Genomic DNA, 18581 nt, shown 5'->3' with positions numbered 1-18581 from the left:
AATGAAAAACAGCTGATGGAGAATTTTAACACTAGATCAAAATTGCAATTTCATCAGAAATTGTGTGGGGATACTGAGAGCTGAATTATGGAAGAAGTTCTGAAAATAGCCAAAAGCACAGAAATAGCTGAGAATAGCATATAAATAGCATAAACTGGCAAAAAAGTAGCCAAAAATAGCATTAAGTAGCTAAAAAAAGGATAAACAGCTGAAATTAGCCTAAAAAAAGCTGACAATAGCGTAGAAGTAGCTGAAAATGGCATTAAATGGCTGAGAAAGCCTAGAAATAGCTTAAAATAGCACGAAAATAGTGAAAAAATTGTGAAAAAAATGGTCGAAAATAGCACCAGAAGCTGAGGAGTTTGATAGCAGAATAGTGAAAATAGCCCGAGAAATGCCAAAGTTACGAGAAGTTGAAAAAAGTGCAATTTTTTAGAAAAGCCCCATTCATTTAAATGAGAAGTTAAATATTTTTAAAACTATAAAAGTTATAAATGAGACAAGTTATAGTCATCGTGTCCTAAAAGAGCTGATAGAATGATATAAGAATGATGAGTACAGCTCAGAGGGTGAAAGAGGAGATAGGGTCCAAAACGGACGGAAAAAAATAAAATGGCCGACGCGAATATCAATAGAGTGGATGCTTACTCGGCATCCCCACTCGTGAGGTTAATTATCAACAGGTCAGTCACATGACTGGGTAAAAAAGGAGCATTTTAGAGAGGCAGAGTCTCTCAGAAGTAAAGATGGGCAGAGGTTCACCAATCTGTGAAAAACTGCATCTGATCAATTTCAGAAAAATGTTCCTCAACGTGAAACAGTGACTGATGATCAGCTAGAATCCTACACCAGACAAGAATGGGACAACATTCCTGTCCCATCAGCTGGTCCCCTCACTACCAGTTTACAGACTGTTGTTAAAGGAGAGGAGATGCTACACAGTGGCAAACATGGCCCTGTCTCTACTTTTCTGAGATGTGTTGCTGCCATCAAACTCAGAATGAGCTCATGTTTCTGATCTGTTGTTTCTGTTCCATCATGAATCAGATCTGTTTTTATTTACACAGCGTCTCAACTTTTTTGAATGTGGGGCTGTAAAAGAAGCAGGTCAGACCACACTGTAGCCAGCATGCAGAGCACAGATGCCATGGCCAAACAGGCCTGCCCCCTCTCCTCTACCCCCCCGGTCTCTTGGTCTGGTCTCATGGTCTGGTCTACAGCCGTTCTCTACATTATAGCTGCCTTCTCATCACTGAGTCAGTAAGACCAACATAAACGCCAAAGAGTAATGCTGCTCTGATAACGCAGTCACGTCTATATCTGAGGTCCCACCACAGAAACCCGAGTCCAGATTGATCCAGAGCCTCTAAACCAAGCCTAGTGGTAGGTTAGGACAGCTGTGAACAGGACCGGTCCTCAGGTGTCGGAGTTCTCCTTCTTACCCGTTGGCGGGGTCCAGAGCGAGGGATCGAGGGTTGTCCAGCGAGCGTGGATTGTCCAGGTCTTTACAGACCAGGACCTGCCGGTACTGACCGTCCAGCCGGGCCACCTCGATGCGGTTGGTCCCCGTATCGGCCCAGTAGATGTTGCGACCCATCCAGTCCACCGCCATGCCTTCTGGGTAGTCGAGTCCAAACTCGATGACGTGCTCCACGGAGCTGCCGTTCATGTAGGCTCTGCTGATTGTCTGATAGGACGGAGAGGAAAAGGGGAGGGGTTAAAGTTAAAAACGTACTCACCGAAGCTGGACTTGACGTAGGAAAAATCACAGCAAACCCTGATTTATGATTTCATTCCTGCTAAAAAAAACAACTGATGGAGATGAAACTAACTTTCTAAACCACATTTCTCTTCCCTGAAATTTCCATCAAAAACCTTGAAGACTTCAAAGGAGCCCCACCCCCCACCCCAATTCCCAGACAAATCCCCAAAATTTATAAAGTAACATCCCACATTTCCATGACCATGCAAAAAAAGATCAAAGCAAATTCCCAAAAATCTTATTTAAATTCTAAAAAAAAAAGATGTTTCCTAAATTTACATGAAAGTGGCTGAAAAAATCCACATAAATCCCCCGAATATCCAAATAAATTTACCAACTTCTCATGAAAAAGAAACCAAATTTAAAGTAAATTTCCCCCAAAACTTCAAATGAAACTCGCAAAATCTTAATACATTCCCGAAATTAACATAAAAATACTCAAACATTTCCAAGAAAATATGCCACAATATTTACGAATATTCATTAAAATTCCCATGAAAGTTCAGTGAAATTTCAAAGGACCCCAAATTCCCTGGTAAATTACAAAAAGTTCACAGAAATCCCAAATCCCAACTTTCCATGAAAAAAAAAAAGAAAAAACAGAGAAAATTCCCCAAACTGAAAAAAATCTCGGTTACATGAAAGTGGCTCCAAAAAAAAAACAAAAACAAAAAAAAAAGGATAAATTTCCTCTAAAATTTCCAATGAAGCTCAAACATATCCAAACATTTTCAAGCAAATTGCTCCTAAACTTTTTTGTAATAGTCCCAAAAATTTACAAATACATTCCCCGAACTGCATAGAAATTACAGACATTCCCCTAAACATCTGGACAAATTCCCTAAAATTTCCATGAACATTCTTTAAACTTTCAAAAATTCAGAACATTTCTATGAAAATTAAAAAAGAAAAATTCATGGCAAATTCCCCCAAAAGAGATTTCCAAAATTCACACAAAAGTGGCTGAAAATTTGCTAATAAATTCCCTCAAACATCTTAAAAAAATCCAAAACTCCCATGAAAATGAAAATAAAATAAAGCAAACTTCCCCCCCAAACTCTCAGAAACATATTAACATATCCCTAAATTAAATACTTGAGAATTTTCAAGCAGATTCCCCTGAATACTGAAAAACTGTCGCCAAGAACTTCCACTAAAAATTCAAAGCAAAATCTCCAAAAACTTCAAGCCAATAACATAAACTTCAAAGAAAATTTTAGACAATTAGTTAAGAAAGTCTCATAGCAGAAATTATTCCTGTGTTGTAGTAAAACTAAATGTGATGTCTTTATCAGTGCATGCAGGTCTGAGGAGGTTTACAGGACGTCATAAATACCCCACTGAGTGCTGAGCCCATCAGAAAACCAAAAACTACCCAGCAACTGACTGCACACCAGAACAGACCCTTTAAAAAACCTGATCAGTGACTAAAAAAGGTACATTAAAGCTGGCTCACCTTGGCCTGAATGTCCGTCCAATAAATTCTTCTCTCAGAAAAGTCAAAGTCGAGAGCCGATGCCTCTTTGACCCCCGTCAGAGGGATGGCCACGTCGTTGCTGTTGGTACCCAGAGAGATGCTGCGGATGTTGTCCCTGAAGGAAAAGAGAACAGCCAACGCTCACTGATAATAGCTATTATCAGTCTATATCAGCTGTTAATATCAGTCTATATCAGCTGTAAATATCAGTCTATATCAGCTGTAAATATCAGTCTATATCAGCTGTAAATATCAGTCTATATCAGCTGTAAATATCAGTCTATATCAGCTGTAAATATCAGTCTATATCAGCTGTAAATATCAGTCTATATCAGCTGTAAATATCAGTCTATATCAGCTGTTATCAGTCTATATCAGCTGTAAATATCAGTCTATATCAGCTGTAAATATCAGTCTATATCAGCTGTGAATATCAGTCTATATCAGCTGTAAATATCAGTCTATATCAGCTGTAAATATCAGTCTATATCAGCTGTAAATATCAGTCTATATCAGCTGTAAATATCAGTCTATATCAGCTGTAAATATCAGTCTATATCAGCTGTTATCAGTCTATATCAGCTGTAAATATCAATCTATATCAGCTCTAAATATCATTCTATATGAGCTGTTAATATCAGTCTATATCAGCTGTAAATATCAGTCTATATCAGCTGTTAATATCAGTCTATATCAGATGTTAATAACAGTTTATATCAGCTGTTAATATCAGTCTATATCAGCTGTTAATATCAGTCTATATGAGCTGTTAATATCAGTCTATATCAGCTGTAAATATCAGTCTATATCAGCTGTTAATATCAGTCTATATCAGCTGTAAATATCAGTCTATATCAGCTGTAAATATCAGTCTATATCAGCTGTTAATATCAGTCTATATCAGCTGTAAATATCAGTCTATATCAGCTGTAAATATCAGTCTATATCAGCTGTTAATATCAGTCTATATCAGCTGTAAATATCAGTCTATATCAGCTGTGAATATCAGTCTATATCAGCTGTAAATATCAGTCTATATCAGCTGTAAATATCAGTCTATATCAGCTGTAAATATCAGTCTATATCAGCTGTAAATATCAGTCTATATCAGCTGTAAATATCAGTCTATATCAGCTGTTATCAGTCTATATCAGCTGTAAATATCAGTCTATATCAGCTGTAAATATCAGTCTATATCAGCTGTTAATATCAGTCTATATGAGCTGTTAATATCAGTCTATATCAGCTGTAAATATCAGTCTATATCAGCTGTTAATATCAGTCTATATCAGCTGTTAATATCAGTCCATATCAGCTGTAAATATCAGTCTATATCAGCTGTAAATATCAGTCTATATCAGCTGTAAATATCAGTCTATATCAGCTGTAAATATCAGTCTATATCAGCTGTAAATATCAGTCTATATCAGCTGTAAATATCAGTCTATATCAGCTGTTAATATCAGTCTATATCAGCTGTAAATATCAGTCTATATCAGCTGTTAATATCAGTCTATATCAGCTGTAAATATCAGTCTATATCAGCTGTAAATATCAGTCTATATCAGCTGTAAATATCAGTCTATATCAGCTGTAAATATCAGTCTATATCAGCTGTAAATATCAGTCTATATCAGCTGTTATCAGTCTATATCAGCTGTAAATATCAGTCTATATCAGCTGTAAATATCAGTCTATATCAGCTGTGAATATCAGTCTATATCAGCTGTAAATATCAGTCTATATCAGCTGTAAATATCAGTCTATATCAGCTGTAAATATCAGTCTATATCAGCTGTAAATATCAGTCTATATCAGCTGTAAATATCAGTCTATATCAGCTGTAAATATCAGTCTATATCAGCTGTAAATATCAGTCTATATCAGCTGTAAATATCAGTCTATATCAGCTGTAAATATCAGTCTATATCAGCTGTAAATATCAGTCTATATCAGCTGTTATCAGTTCATTAACTAATGTTAACTTCATTAATGCTAAGGTGGTGGTTTTACCTGTTGGTGAAGAGCAGGAAGGCCTCAGGAACCACACAGGTCTGCAGGTCAGAGAGCAGCTCCATCCCCATTGGACAGGCACAGCTGATCGCCTGCCGACACCAGAAACAAAGATGGCTGCACCCGCCGTTGTCTATTGCACAGCCGTTTGTACCTGTAGGGAGGAAGGAAGTGAAGTTTGAACACTTTCCTTTCTGTCACTATTTTAGTTCAGCAGGTCTCTTTCTCACCGAAAGTCTCGGTCACTTTGGTCGCCTTCAGCCCCATGAGGTCAGGCAGCTGATCGATGATGATCTCTCGTACTGCCGTGATTTTGTGGACCCTCTCGATGCTGCGCCGCTGCCAGTCGGTCCAGTAGATGAAATCTCCGAGCAGCGTGAACCCGAAGATGTGAGGCAGCTTGTCCTCCAGGAGAGTCTGTCTGTTAGTGCCGTCTACATTTATAACCTACAGAGAGAGACAATAAACGTCAGAGCTACAGGAAAAATCAGAGCTACAGGAAACCTCAGAGCTACAGTAAACATCAGAGCTACAGTAAACATCAGAGCTACAATAAACGTCAGAGCTACAGGAAAAATCAGAGCTACAGTAAACATCAGAGCTACAATAAACGTCAGAGCTACAGGAAAAATCAGAGCTACAGTAAACATCAGAGCTACAGTAAACATCAGAGCTACAGGAAACGTCAGAGCTACAGTAAACATCAGAGCTACAATAAACGTCAGAGCTACAGGAAAAATCAGAGCTACAGTAAACATCAGAGCTACAATAAACGTCAGAGCTACAGGAAAAATCAGAGCTACAGTAAACATCAGAGCTACAGTAAACATCAGAGCTACAGGAAACGTCAGAGCTACAGTAAACATCAGAGCTACAGTAAACATCAGAGCTACAGTAAACATCAGAGCTACAGTAAACATCAGAGTTACAGTAAACATCAGAGCTACAGTAAACATCAGAGTTACAGTAAACATCAGAGCTACAATAAACGTCAGAGCTACAGGAAAAATCAGAGCTACAGTAAACATCAGAGCTACAGTAAACATCAGAGCTACAGGAAACGTCAGAGCTACAGTAAACATCAGAGCTACAGTAAACATCAGCACTACAGTAAACATCAGAGCTACAGTAAACATCAGAGCTACAGTAAACATCAGAGCTACAGTAAACATCAGAGCTACAGTAAACATCAGAGCTACAGGAAACGTCAGAGCTACAGTAAACATCAGAGCTACAGTAAACATCAGCACTACAGTAAACATCAGAGTTACAGTAAACATCAGAGCAACAGTAAACATCAGAGCTACAGTAAACATCAGAGCTACAGTAAACATCAGAGCTACAGTAAACATCAGAGCTACAGGAAACGTCAGAGCTACAGTAAACGTCAGTGCTACAGTTAACATCAGAGCTACAGTAAACGTCAGAGCTACAGTAAACATCAGAGCTACAGTAAACATCAGAGCTACAGTAAACGTCAGAGCTACAGGAAACCCCAGAGCTACAGTTAACGTCAGAGCTACAGTAAACGTCAGAGCTACAGTAAACGTCAGAGCTACAGTAAACGTCAGAGCTACAGTAAACATCAGACCTACAGTAAACATCAGAGCTACAGGAAACCTCAGAGCTACAGTAAACATCAGACCTACAGTAAACATCAGAGCTACAGGAAACCTCAGAGCTACAGTAAACATCAAAGCTACAGTAAACGTCAGAGCTACAGTAAATGTCAGAGCTACAGGAAACCCCAGAGCTACAGTAAACATCAAAGCTACAGTAAACATCAGAGCTACAGTAAACGTCAGAGCTACAGTAAACGTCAGAGCTACAGTAAACATCAAAACTACAGTAAACAACAGAGCTACAGTAAACATCAGAGCTACAGTAAACATCAGAGTTACAGTAAACATCAGAGCTACAGTAAACATCAGAGTTACAGTAAACATCAGAGCTACAGTAAACATCAGAGCTACAGTAAACGTCAGAGCTCCAGAAAACGTCAGAGCTACAGTAAACATCAAAGCTACAGTAAACATCAGAGCTACAGTAAACATCAGAGCAACAGTAAACATCAGAGCAACAGTAAACATCAGAGCTACAGTAAACATCAGAGCTACAGTAAACATCAGTGCTACAGTTAACATCAGAGCTACAGTAAACATCAGACCTACAGTAAACATCAGAGCTACAGGAAACCTCAGAGCTACAGTAAACCTCAGAGCTACAGTAAACATCAGAGCTACAGGAAACCTCAGAGCTACAGTAAACATCAGACCTACAGTAAACATCAGAGCTACAGTAAATGTCAGAGCTACAGGAAACCCCAGAGCTACAGTAAACATCAAAGCTACAGTAAACATCAGAGCTACAGTAAACGTCAGAGCTACAGTAAACATCAAAACTACAGTAAACAACAGAGCTACAGTAAACATCAAAGCTACAGTAAACGTCAGAGCTCCAGAAAACGTCAGAGCTACAGTAAACATCAAAGCTACAGTAAACATCAGAGCTACAGTAAACATCAAAGCTACAGTAAACATCAGAGCTACAGTAAACATCAGAGCAACAGTAAACATCAGAGCTACAGTAAACATCAGAGCTACAGTAAACATCAGAGCTACAGTAAACATCAGAGCTACAGTAAACATCAGAGCTACAGTTAACATCAGAGCTACAGTAAACATCAGAGCTACAGTAAACATCAGAGCTACAGTAAACATCAGAGCTACAGTAAACATCAGAGCAACAGTAAACATCAGAGCTACAGTAAACATCAGAGCTACAGTTAACATCAGAGCTACAGTGAACATCAGAGCTACAGTCAGAGCTACAATGGGGTCAAACATCTCCTCACACTCAGCTCCATCCCTCAGATATCTGGATTGGTTAAAAAGCTTTAAGGAGACTCTAAAGGAGGGCAAAGTCTTCTCCAAAAAGGGGTCCCTCAGCATCTACACCCTCCATAGTCTCTGTTCTGGAGCTGACCCTGACCTCTGACCTCTGGGGAGGGGTAAAACCTATGCAGAGGTCAGGGGTAAAGGGGCAGGAAGGGAGGAGGGGAGCTGTAGGAAGCAGGATGAAGGGAAAGACTGAGCCATGAGAAAACGGGGAAATCCACAGGAAAGCGAGCGAGTCAGAAATCAGCGACTCAGTCATGAGAACGTGGGGGGAACGTGGATTCTGCCCAGTTTGGACTTGAACATGGTCCAGTCCTGCCTGATGGGACGACAAAACAAAAGCTCAGCATATAATGACACAGGACGTCCTGGTCACTTTCTCAGCAGGGACTGTCTTTTTTTGGGCCCTGACCCACCAGTTAAGAACCACTGTTTTAAAGGATGACATCATCATGTTGGTGAAACTGGGGATGTTGGGGCCTTTTCCTCCATTTTTGAAGGTCAGTCAGCATGAGTGATAGCTTGGTGACTGGACACTTCCTCTACAGACTGATCTAAAACGCCTCCTGGTATCTTAACGGAAGAAAATCGGAGATGTGTGTTAAAGGGCTTCAGTGAAAGTTGGCAGCTTTTCTCAGTGTTTCTGTGAAAATGTGATGAATCGATGATGATAAATCCTCGTTACTGGGTTAGAAACAGACGTATGTGCTGCTGTGAATCAGTCAGAAATCTTCTATCAGAGCCTGAAAGCCGATCCTGAACCGCAGCAGAGCTTCTGAGAGTGAGGGCTCAGATCTCTGAGCCTACAATTAGAGCCGCTGGGAGTCCGTCCTCCACCCGGGTTATTACTGGACCACCAGGGACTAAAATAGACCCAGTCTTTTATTTTAGACACACTGGTGTGTGGAGTGTGGTTCTGTTTCTGTCAGATCAGTGATCACCACAGGTTACAGCAGATCAGCTGACTTTAAAGGGATAATTCAGCATTTCTGAGGTCAAGTATGAGGTTCGTAGCAGAAGCAGTGTCATTAGCCTCCAGTGATTTTAGTGAGCATTGCTCCTTTAAGAAGGACCGGCCAGGAAGCTCGGCTGTACAGGGTGACGGGTAGAGTTTCTACCCAGAATTTGGTGAGTTATTGGTAAAAATGGGCCACTAAAGAATGTTGGCTCAAACATATGCAATATATAAATAAAAAAATAATGCAAAATTTAAAAAAAGCGTTTCCTGTTATGTCAAAAAGCTTCTGTGTTTTTGTCGGGGCAACAGCCCGTCACCATTAGCATAAAGCTAAGTAAGTAGGCAAAGTAGTCAAAATTCCCAATTACTAGTCCTACAGGGCTGGCTGCTGAGAAGCACCCCCACAGCATGATGCTGCGGAGGAGCATCCCCACAGCATGATGCTGCCTAGAAGCATCCCCAGAGCACGATGCTGCTGAGAAGCATCCCCACAGCATGATGCTGCTGAGAAGCATCCCCACAGCATGATGCTGCACCACTTGACCTTAAAAGCCTCTGAGGGATGTAAACAGCCTGACAGACTCTGCTGGTGTGAGCTTTTTCATTCCCTGGTCCTGATGCGGAGGTGATTTCAGGCATCTCAGACAGCTTGGACCATCTCTTCCTCATGATCCACAGATGTTTCAGGATGCTTCAGGATGTTTCAGGATGTTTCAGGATGTATCAGGATGTTTCAGGATGTTTCAGGATGTATCAGGATGTATCAGGATGTTTCAGGATTTATCAGGATGTTTCAGGATGTATCAGGATGTATCAGGATGCTTCAGGATGCATCAGGATGTTTCAGGATGCTTCAGAATGTATCAGGATGTATCAGGATGTTTCAGGATGTATCAGGATGTTTCAGGATGTTTCAGGATGTATCAGGATGCTTCAGGATGCATCAGGATGTTTCAGGATGCTTCAGGATGCATCAGGATGTATCAGGATGCTTCAGGATGCATCAGGATGTTTCAGGATGCTTCAGAATGTATCAGGATGTATCAGGATGTTTCAGGATGTATCAGGATGTTTCAGGATGTTTCAGGATGTATCAGGATGCTTCAGGATGCATCAGGATGTTTCAGGATGCTTCAGGATGCATCAGGATGTTTCAGGATGCTTCAGGATGTTTCAGGATGCTTCAGGATGTATCAGGATGTTTCAGGATGTATCAGGATGTTTCAGGATGTATCAGGATGTATTAGGATGTTTCAGGGTGTATCAGAATGTTTCAGGATGCTTCATGATGTATCAGGATGTTTCAGGATGTATCAGGATGTATCAGGATGCTTCAGGATGCACCAGGATGTTTCAGGATGCTTCAGAATGTATCAGGATGTATCAGGATGTATCAGGATGTATCAGGATGTTTCAGGATGTTTCAGGATGTTTCAGGATGTATCAGGATGTATCAGGATGTTTCAGGATTTATCAGGATGTTTCAGGATGTATCAGGATGCTTCAGGATGCACCAGGATGTTTCAGGATGCTTCAGAATGTATCAGGATGTATCAGGATGCTTCAGGATGTATCAGGATGTTTCAGGATGTTTCAGGATGTATCAGGATGTATCAGGATGCTTCAGGATGTATCAGGATGTTTCAGGATGCTTCAGGATGCATCAGGATGTTTCAGGATGCTTCAGGATGTTTCAGGATGCTTCAGGATGTATCAGGATGTTTCAGGATGTTTCAGGATTTATCAGGATGTTTCAGGATGTATCAGGATGTATCAGGATGCTTCAGGATGCATCAGGATGTTTCAGGATGCTTCAGAATGTATCAGGATGTATCAGGATGCTTCAGGATGTATCAGGAATTTTCAGGATGCATCAGGATGTTTCAGGATGCTTCAGAATGTATCAGGATGTATCAGGATGCTTCAGGATGTATCAGGAATTTTCAGGATGTATCAGGATGTATCAGGATGTATCAGGATGTTTCGGGATGCTTCAGGATGTATCAAGATGTTTCAGGATACTTCAGGATGTGTCAGGATGTTTCAGGATGTTTCTGGATGTATCAGAATGTTTCAGGATGTATCAGGATGTTTCAGGATACTTCAGGATGTTTCAGGATGTATCAGGATGTTTCTGGATTTATCAGGATGTTTCAGGATGTATCAGGATGTTTCAGGATACTTCAGGATGTGTCAGGATGTTTCAGGATGTTTCAGGATGTTTCTGGATGTTTCAGGATGTTTCTGGATGTATCAGGATGTTTCAGGATGTATCAGGATGTTTCAGGATGCTTCAGGATGTATCAGGATGTTTCAGGATACTTCAGGATGTTTCAGGATGTTTCAGGATGTTTCAGGATGTTTCTGGATGTTTCAGGATGTTTCTGGATGTATCAGGATGTTTCAGGATGTATCAGGATGTTTCGGGATGCTTCAGGATGTATCAGGATGTTTCAGGATACTTCAGGATGTTTCAGGATGTTTCAGGATGTATCAGGATGTATCAGAATTTTTCAGGATGCTTCAGGATGCATCATGATGTATCAGGATGTTTCAGGATGTATCAGGATGTTTCAGGATGTTTCAGGATATATCAGGATGTTTCAGGATGTTTCAGGATGTATCAGGATGTATCAGGATGTTTACTGATGTATCAGGATCTATCAGGATGTATCAGGATGCTTCAGGATGTATCAGGATGTTTCAGGATGTATCAGGATGTTTCAGGATGTATCAGGATGTTTCAGGATGCTTCATGATGTATCATGATGTATCAGGATGTTTCAGGATGTATCAGGATGTATCAGGATGCTTCAGGATGTATCAGGATGTTTCAGGATGCTTCAGGATATGTCAGGATGTATCAGGATGTATCAGGATGTTTCAGGATGCTTCATGATGTATCATGATGTATCAGGATGTTTCAGGATGTATCAGGATGTTTCAGGATGTATCAGGATGTATCAGGATGTTTCAGGATGCTTCATGATGTATCAGGATGTATCAGGATGTTTCAGGATTTATCAGGATGTTTCAGGATGTTTCAGGATGTATCAGGATGCTTCAGGATGCATCAGGATGTTTCAGGATCCTTCAGGATGTATCAGGATGTTTCAGGATGTATCAGGATGTATCAGGATGTTTCAGGATGCTTCAGGATATATCAGGATGTTTCAGGATGCTTCATGATGTATCAGGATGTATCAGGATGCTTCAGGGCTCCCTGGTTGAGAAAGGCTGCTATAATCTCTTAATGAACATATTCTGGTGAGCTAACAGAGCTCTGAGTTTGTTCTAATGAAGAAAAGGAGGAGAGGAGAGACACATAAAGGAGAGAAAGTCACAGTAACGCATGGATGCCAACAGACACTGACTCCTTTGTCCACACTCGCACACACTGGGGGCTGGACAGCGAAGGAAACGACCACAGAGACGATTTCAGCCTTCAGAGCCAAGCACAACTCTTACTCCGCTCTGCTTTACGTCCATGAAAAACAAAACCCAACAAAGAACGAATGTTGTAAGAGCTGAGGGCTTCCAGTAACTCTGGATTTCACCAAACCTCTCCAAAAACCAGCCCCACTTCTGGACCAGGTCTGAGTCTGACCTCTGCAGCTCACGCCACACAACAAATCAACCTGGAGCATGAGAAGGTAGCGTCCGTGATCCGGCTATCTCCTGAGTGAATACTAATTCAGGCGGCCATTCAGAGGGCAGGGGCGAGCAAACAGAAAAATAAACCATTCACTTTGATGGGCCTCTGATCCGAGGGAGGTTCCCAACCCCTGGACAAAAAACCTATTCATTTATCACGGTGACACAATTAGACATGGCCATCGCAGTGAAAAGATGGCAGAGGGACTCTCCTCCTCCGCTGCTCCCTCTTTCTCTACGCTGCCTTTTTCTACAAGAATTATGCACTGGGAGCGTGATTTTTACCCCCGTCTTTCTCCGTTTCGGGTGTGAGAACGTCTCATTTCTTGATGGACACGTAAGAGAAAAAAAGGACAAAAAGACAGAAAAGACAAAAGTGACAAAAGTCTGATCGGACACGCCGGCAGAAGTCAGACCATCTCAGGACAGTCCACGGATCTGCCGACTGATAAACGCCCCAGCGGAGTCAGGAGGAAGCCGCAGCCCCAGACTTTGGATCGACCAGGATAGACCTGACCTGGCCTCATACCGGGATCCTACAATCCATATTGTCTCCACCTACCAGTCCGGTTTAGTTCAGTCCAGGTAGTCCCAGTACATCCTGGTCTCTCTTTTGTTCACTCTCTGATGTCCATCCAGTCTCACTCGTTTTGATGGGACATCCGTCTCTTTGTAAAGATCTGGATCACTGAGCTCAGCTCAGTAAGAGCCGGTCCTTTGGCCCCCCGACGGGTCTTCATTTAGGACCAGTCTGGATTATAAGGACACAGATAGAACCCTCACGTCCACTGTCCTCTGTCAGAAACTTTTGAATAAGTGAGTGGAACTCCACCACTTTCTCAAAATGATCAACTACGACCTCATATCAGGCAAAAATGGAGGGAAAATCCAAACATCCCGGGTTCGTCTGACATTCCATCCTCTGCCTTTGATGATGTCATGTGTTCAGGTCTTGTTGGACCAAGACCTGAACACATTCACATGTTATGACAGCACTGCACCACCTAGTGTCAACAGGGATGTCCTGCTGAGGCCCTGCTATTAGCCTGTTGAATATTTCCACATGAAATCAGCTGATGGTTGTTTCCAGTCTGGATCCAGCAGAAGCTGAGCTGACGGTCTGTTGTTTCCTCCACAGGGAAACAGAAACACCCACAGCTGTGGGTTCAGAGCGGCTTCTGCCTGCTCACCACAACACTGCTCACATCAGACCACAATATAACCGTTCTAATGAGATACATGAGATCAAGCTTTACTCACAAACACACACGCTGCCCTGGTGCCAAAGGCTGAGCTCCCACAGGAAATGAGACATACGGCTGCTGTCACTCTGTGGAAGTGTGGACGGAGGGAAGGAGGAGCTCATGCAGCACAGACACGAGAGAAGCCTCTGCAGCAATACAACCACGAAAATGGCCAGCCAACAATGAGAACAGTTTCTGATTTACTATAAAGTATCACAATCAGATGGATGCATTTATCAATAAACTCTGGAGACATGTACCATCAACAACAAAGAGCACTAGAAAGCTGAATATTCACGGAGAATCAGCTGTAAATATCAGTCTATATCATCTGTAAAAAGTCTATATCAGCTGTACATATCAGTTTATATCAGCTTTAAATATCAGTCTACATCAGCTGTGAATATCAGTCTATATAAGCTGTAAATATCAGTCTGGATCATCTGTAAATATCAGTCCAATCAGCTGTAAATATCAGTCTATATCAGCTGTAAATATCAGTCTGGATCATCTGTAAATATCAGTCCAATCAGCTGTAAATATCAGTCTATATCAGCTGTAAATATCAGTCTGGATCATCTGTAAATATCAGTCTATATCAGCTGTCAATATAAGAGTAGATCAGCTGTAAATATCAGTCTATATCAGCTGTAAATATCAGACTATATCAGCTGTAAATATCAGTCTACATCAGCAGTAAATATCAGTCTATATCAGCTGTCAATATAAGAGTAGATCAGCTGTAAATATCAGTCTGGATCAGCTGTAAATATCAGGCCAATCAGCTGTAAATATCAGTCTATATCAGCTCTAAATATCAGTCTATATCAGCTGTCAATATAAGAGTAGATCAGCTGTAAATATCAGTCTGTATCAGCTGTAAATATATGTCTATATCAGCTGTAAATATCAGTCTGTATCAGCTGTAAATATCAGAGTATACCATATGTAAATATCAGTCTACATCAGCTGTAAATATCAGAGTATATCAGCTGTAAATATCAGTCTATATCAGCTGTAAATATCAGTCTGTATCAGCTGTTAATATATATGTCTATATCAGCTGTAAATATCAGTCTACATCAGCTGTAAATATCAGAGTATATCAGCTGTAAATATCAGTCTATATCAGCTGTAAATCTCAGAGTATATCAGCTGTAAATATCAGTCTACATCAGCTGTAAATATCAGACTATATCAGCTCTAAATATCAGTCTATATCAGCTGTAAATATCAGAGTATATCAGCTGTAAATATCAGTCTATATCAGCTGTAAATATCAGAGTATATCAGCTGTAAATATCAGTCTATATCAGCTGTAAATATCAGAGTATATCAGCTGTAAATATCAGTCTATATCAGCTGTCAATATCAGAGTATATCTGGTGTAAATATATGTCTATATCAGCTGTAAATATCAGTCTATATCAGCTGTCAATATCAGTCTGTATCAGCTGTAAATATCAGTCTGGATCAGCTGTAAATATCAGTCTGTATCAGCTCTAAATATCAGTCAATATCAGCTGTAAATATCAGTCTATATCAGCTCTAAATATCAGACTATATCATGTGTAAATATCAGTCTATATCAGCTGTAAATATCAGACTATATCAGCTGTTAATATCAGAGTATATCAGCTGTAAATATCAGTCTATATCAGCTGTCAATATCAGAGTATATCTGGTGTAAATATATGTCTATATCAGCTGTAAATATCAGTCTATATCAGCTGTCAATATCAGTCTGTATCAGCTGTAAATATCAGTCTGGATCAGCTGTAAATATCAGTCTGTATCAGCTCTAAATATCAGTCTATATCATGTGTAAATATCAGACTATATCAGCTATAAATATCAGAGTATATCAGCTGTAAATATCAGTCTATATCAGCCGTAAATATCAGACTATATCATGTGTAAATATCAGTTTATATCAGCTGTAAATATCAGTCTATATCAGCTGTAAATATCAGTCTATATCAGCTGTAAATATCAGTCTATAAATAAGTTGGGTTTTTTAGTCTGGACCACCAGACCTTTATGGGGTTCAGCTTTTTTTAAACTAAAAACCAGGTACATCTTGGAGGATCAGGGTTAACTGAACAGAACTGGACTGCTTGGTGGTGTTGCACCAATACTTTGTCTCTGACCCATTTGCTCCCTGGTTCTCATGGTTCGTCCCTGTTTTTAAGGCCAACACAGCCGGGATGCTCAGATAGGTGCTTGTAGATTTGCACTTTAATCGGCTCAGGCGCTGGGCATAAATCAACATCTTCATTAGGCAGAAAATAGCAACTTGGAGCCAGGTCTGAGATAGGAGCCTTTATATTAAAATTCCTGGAATCAGGATCATGAAAACTTCAAAAACAGCCCACATGGCAGCGTTGGAGCGGACTGGATTTGGGCCTGGTTTCTCTCGCTCTCAGCTTCATCAAACGGCGAGCTGGGAGCACCGAACAGAACTCTCAGTGTGCTGCTGCCTGTCAGAGCTGGATCTTCTTCGTGTGTTTTCCTGTCGCTGGCTGCCGGCTCCATTATCGGCCCCGAGAGCAGTTTAAAGAGCGGCTCAGTGTCCCTCAAAGCGTCTCAAATCATCTTTCACGGCCCTCACCGGCATAAAGGTCCGGGTCGGCACAGAGCCCCTCAGAGGCCAGCGAGCAGACAAAACTCCAGTTCAATCTTTTATCTGATTGATCCATTCAGAGCCCGCACTTGTCTTCATCTCCTCTCCAGCTCACCTCCATGTTTAGAGGCTCACCAGGGTCCTGTGTGGTCAGTCACATGTTCATCCTGTCATACAGTGGCCACTATATTTACACAGGACACATTCCAGCATGAAAATAGTCCCTGTAAAGATGTTAACCCTCCACCTCCTGGCCTGCCATCGTCCTTGGCTTTCTGAGCTCAAGCACTGGAACAATGGAGACACCAAAGTCTGGAGCTTTTCTGGAGCCATATGGGACCACCAAAGACCTGATGGAGCTGCTGTTTAGATGATGTTATTTAATGTTGTCACGTTGGTGAGACTGAGAAGTCTTTTTCATTCAGGACTCATTAGTGACCCACAATTGTTCATCTCCTCTGTGTTTATCTCATCCTGGAGTTTTAGACATTTTTTAGTCAACGACCTCTGACCTCTCAGTCTTCCAGAGGATGCTGACTAGGACCTACTTTGGCAAAATAGGAGGAAAAAGGCCCCAACATCCCCAGCTTCACCAACATTCCATTGTCTCCCTTAAAGATGTCCTCCTTTAAAGACTTTAGTAGACTGATGTCATTGAAGCTAGTAAAACATTCCATCCTTGCTTTCTGCATGCAGGCCAGTGTAGGCCCAAGTCATCATTCCAGTCTAGCCAGTGCCATCATCCCAGTCTAACCAGTACCCCTCAGGTCTATCGTCTCAACAGTACATCAGCGTGTCCTTTCAGGAACATTGATGACAACATGAGGGGAAAAGCTGTTAACACTAGCGCCGCCGTGGATCTCTATATACCTAAAACAGCCAACGGGTCAAATGTACCCATCATTAAGGAGCCTTGACTTTCATGAATAGCACTGATCAAGGACTGTTGGCTACGAGTCCAAGGCATTACATAGTCAAAAAAAAATCAAACTTTAGCCACAGAAAAGCTAAAACGTGTGCACAAAATACTAATCCGTGGCCAAGAAATACTAAATTGTGGCCACGAAATACTAACTCGTGGCCATCAAATACTGAATTGTGGACATTAAATACTAAATTGTGGCCATGAAATACTAACTCGTGGCCAAAAAATACCAACTTGTGTCCACAAAATACAAAATTGTGGCCTCGAAAATACTAAATTGTGGCAATGAAATACTAAATTGTGGCCACAAAATACTAATTCGTGGCAATGAGATACTAATTTCTGGCCACAAAATATTAACTTGTGGCCATAAAATACTAAATTGTGGCCACAAAATACTAAATTGTGGCCATAAAATAATAAATTGTGGCCACAAAATAATAAATTGTGGCCACAAAATACTAACTCGTGGCCAAGAAATACTAATTTGTGGCCACAAAATACTAAATTGTGGACATTAAATACTAAATTGTGGCCATGAAATACTAACTCGTGGCCAAAAAATACCAACTTGTGTCCACAAAATACAAAATTGTGGCCTCGAAAATACTAAATTGTGGCAATGAAATACTAAATTGTGGCCACAAAATACTAATTCGTGGCAATGAGATACTAATTTCTGGCCACAAAATATTAACTTGTGGCCATAAAATACTAAATTGTGGCCACAAAATACTAAATTGTGGCCATAAAATAATAAATTGTGGCCACAAAATAATAAATTGTGGCCACAAAATACTAACTCGTGGCCAAAAAATACCAACTTGTGTCCACAAAATACAAAATTGTGGCCTCGAAAATACTAAATTGTGGCAATGAAATACTAAATTGTGGCCACAAAATACTAATTCGTGGCAATGAGATACTAATTTCTGGCCACAAAATATTAACTTGTGGCCATAAAATACTAAATTGTGGCCACAAAATACTAAATTGTGGCCATAAAATAATAAATTGTGGCCACAAAA

The 18581-nt window shown here is 40.7% G+C and overlaps 1 protein-coding gene across 1 annotated transcript in view; it reads right to left on the bottom strand.

The window, feature by feature from the left end:
• Window positions 1-18581, bottom strand: part of lrp5 (low density lipoprotein receptor-related protein 5) — an 82764-nt gene that overhangs the window by 14172 nt on the left and 50011 nt on the right. The window contains exons 12-15 of the mRNA XM_041796303.1: window positions 5483-5699; window positions 5253-5406; window positions 3219-3354; window positions 1443-1687 (exon numbers count right to left, since the gene is read on the bottom strand). Coding sequence (XP_041652237.1) covers window positions 1443-1687; window positions 3219-3354; window positions 5253-5406; window positions 5483-5699 — 752 coding nt within the window. The remainder of the gene's footprint in view (window positions 1-1442; window positions 1688-3218; window positions 3355-5252; window positions 5407-5482; window positions 5700-18581) is intronic.

This window comes from Cheilinus undulatus, linkage group 9 (genome assembly GCF_018320785.1).
Source record: "Cheilinus undulatus linkage group 9, ASM1832078v1, whole genome shotgun sequence".
Taxonomy (NCBI): Eukaryota; Metazoa; Chordata; class Actinopteri; order Labriformes; family Labridae; genus Cheilinus; species Cheilinus undulatus.
This window is presented reverse-complemented; position numbering and strand designations above follow the sequence as displayed.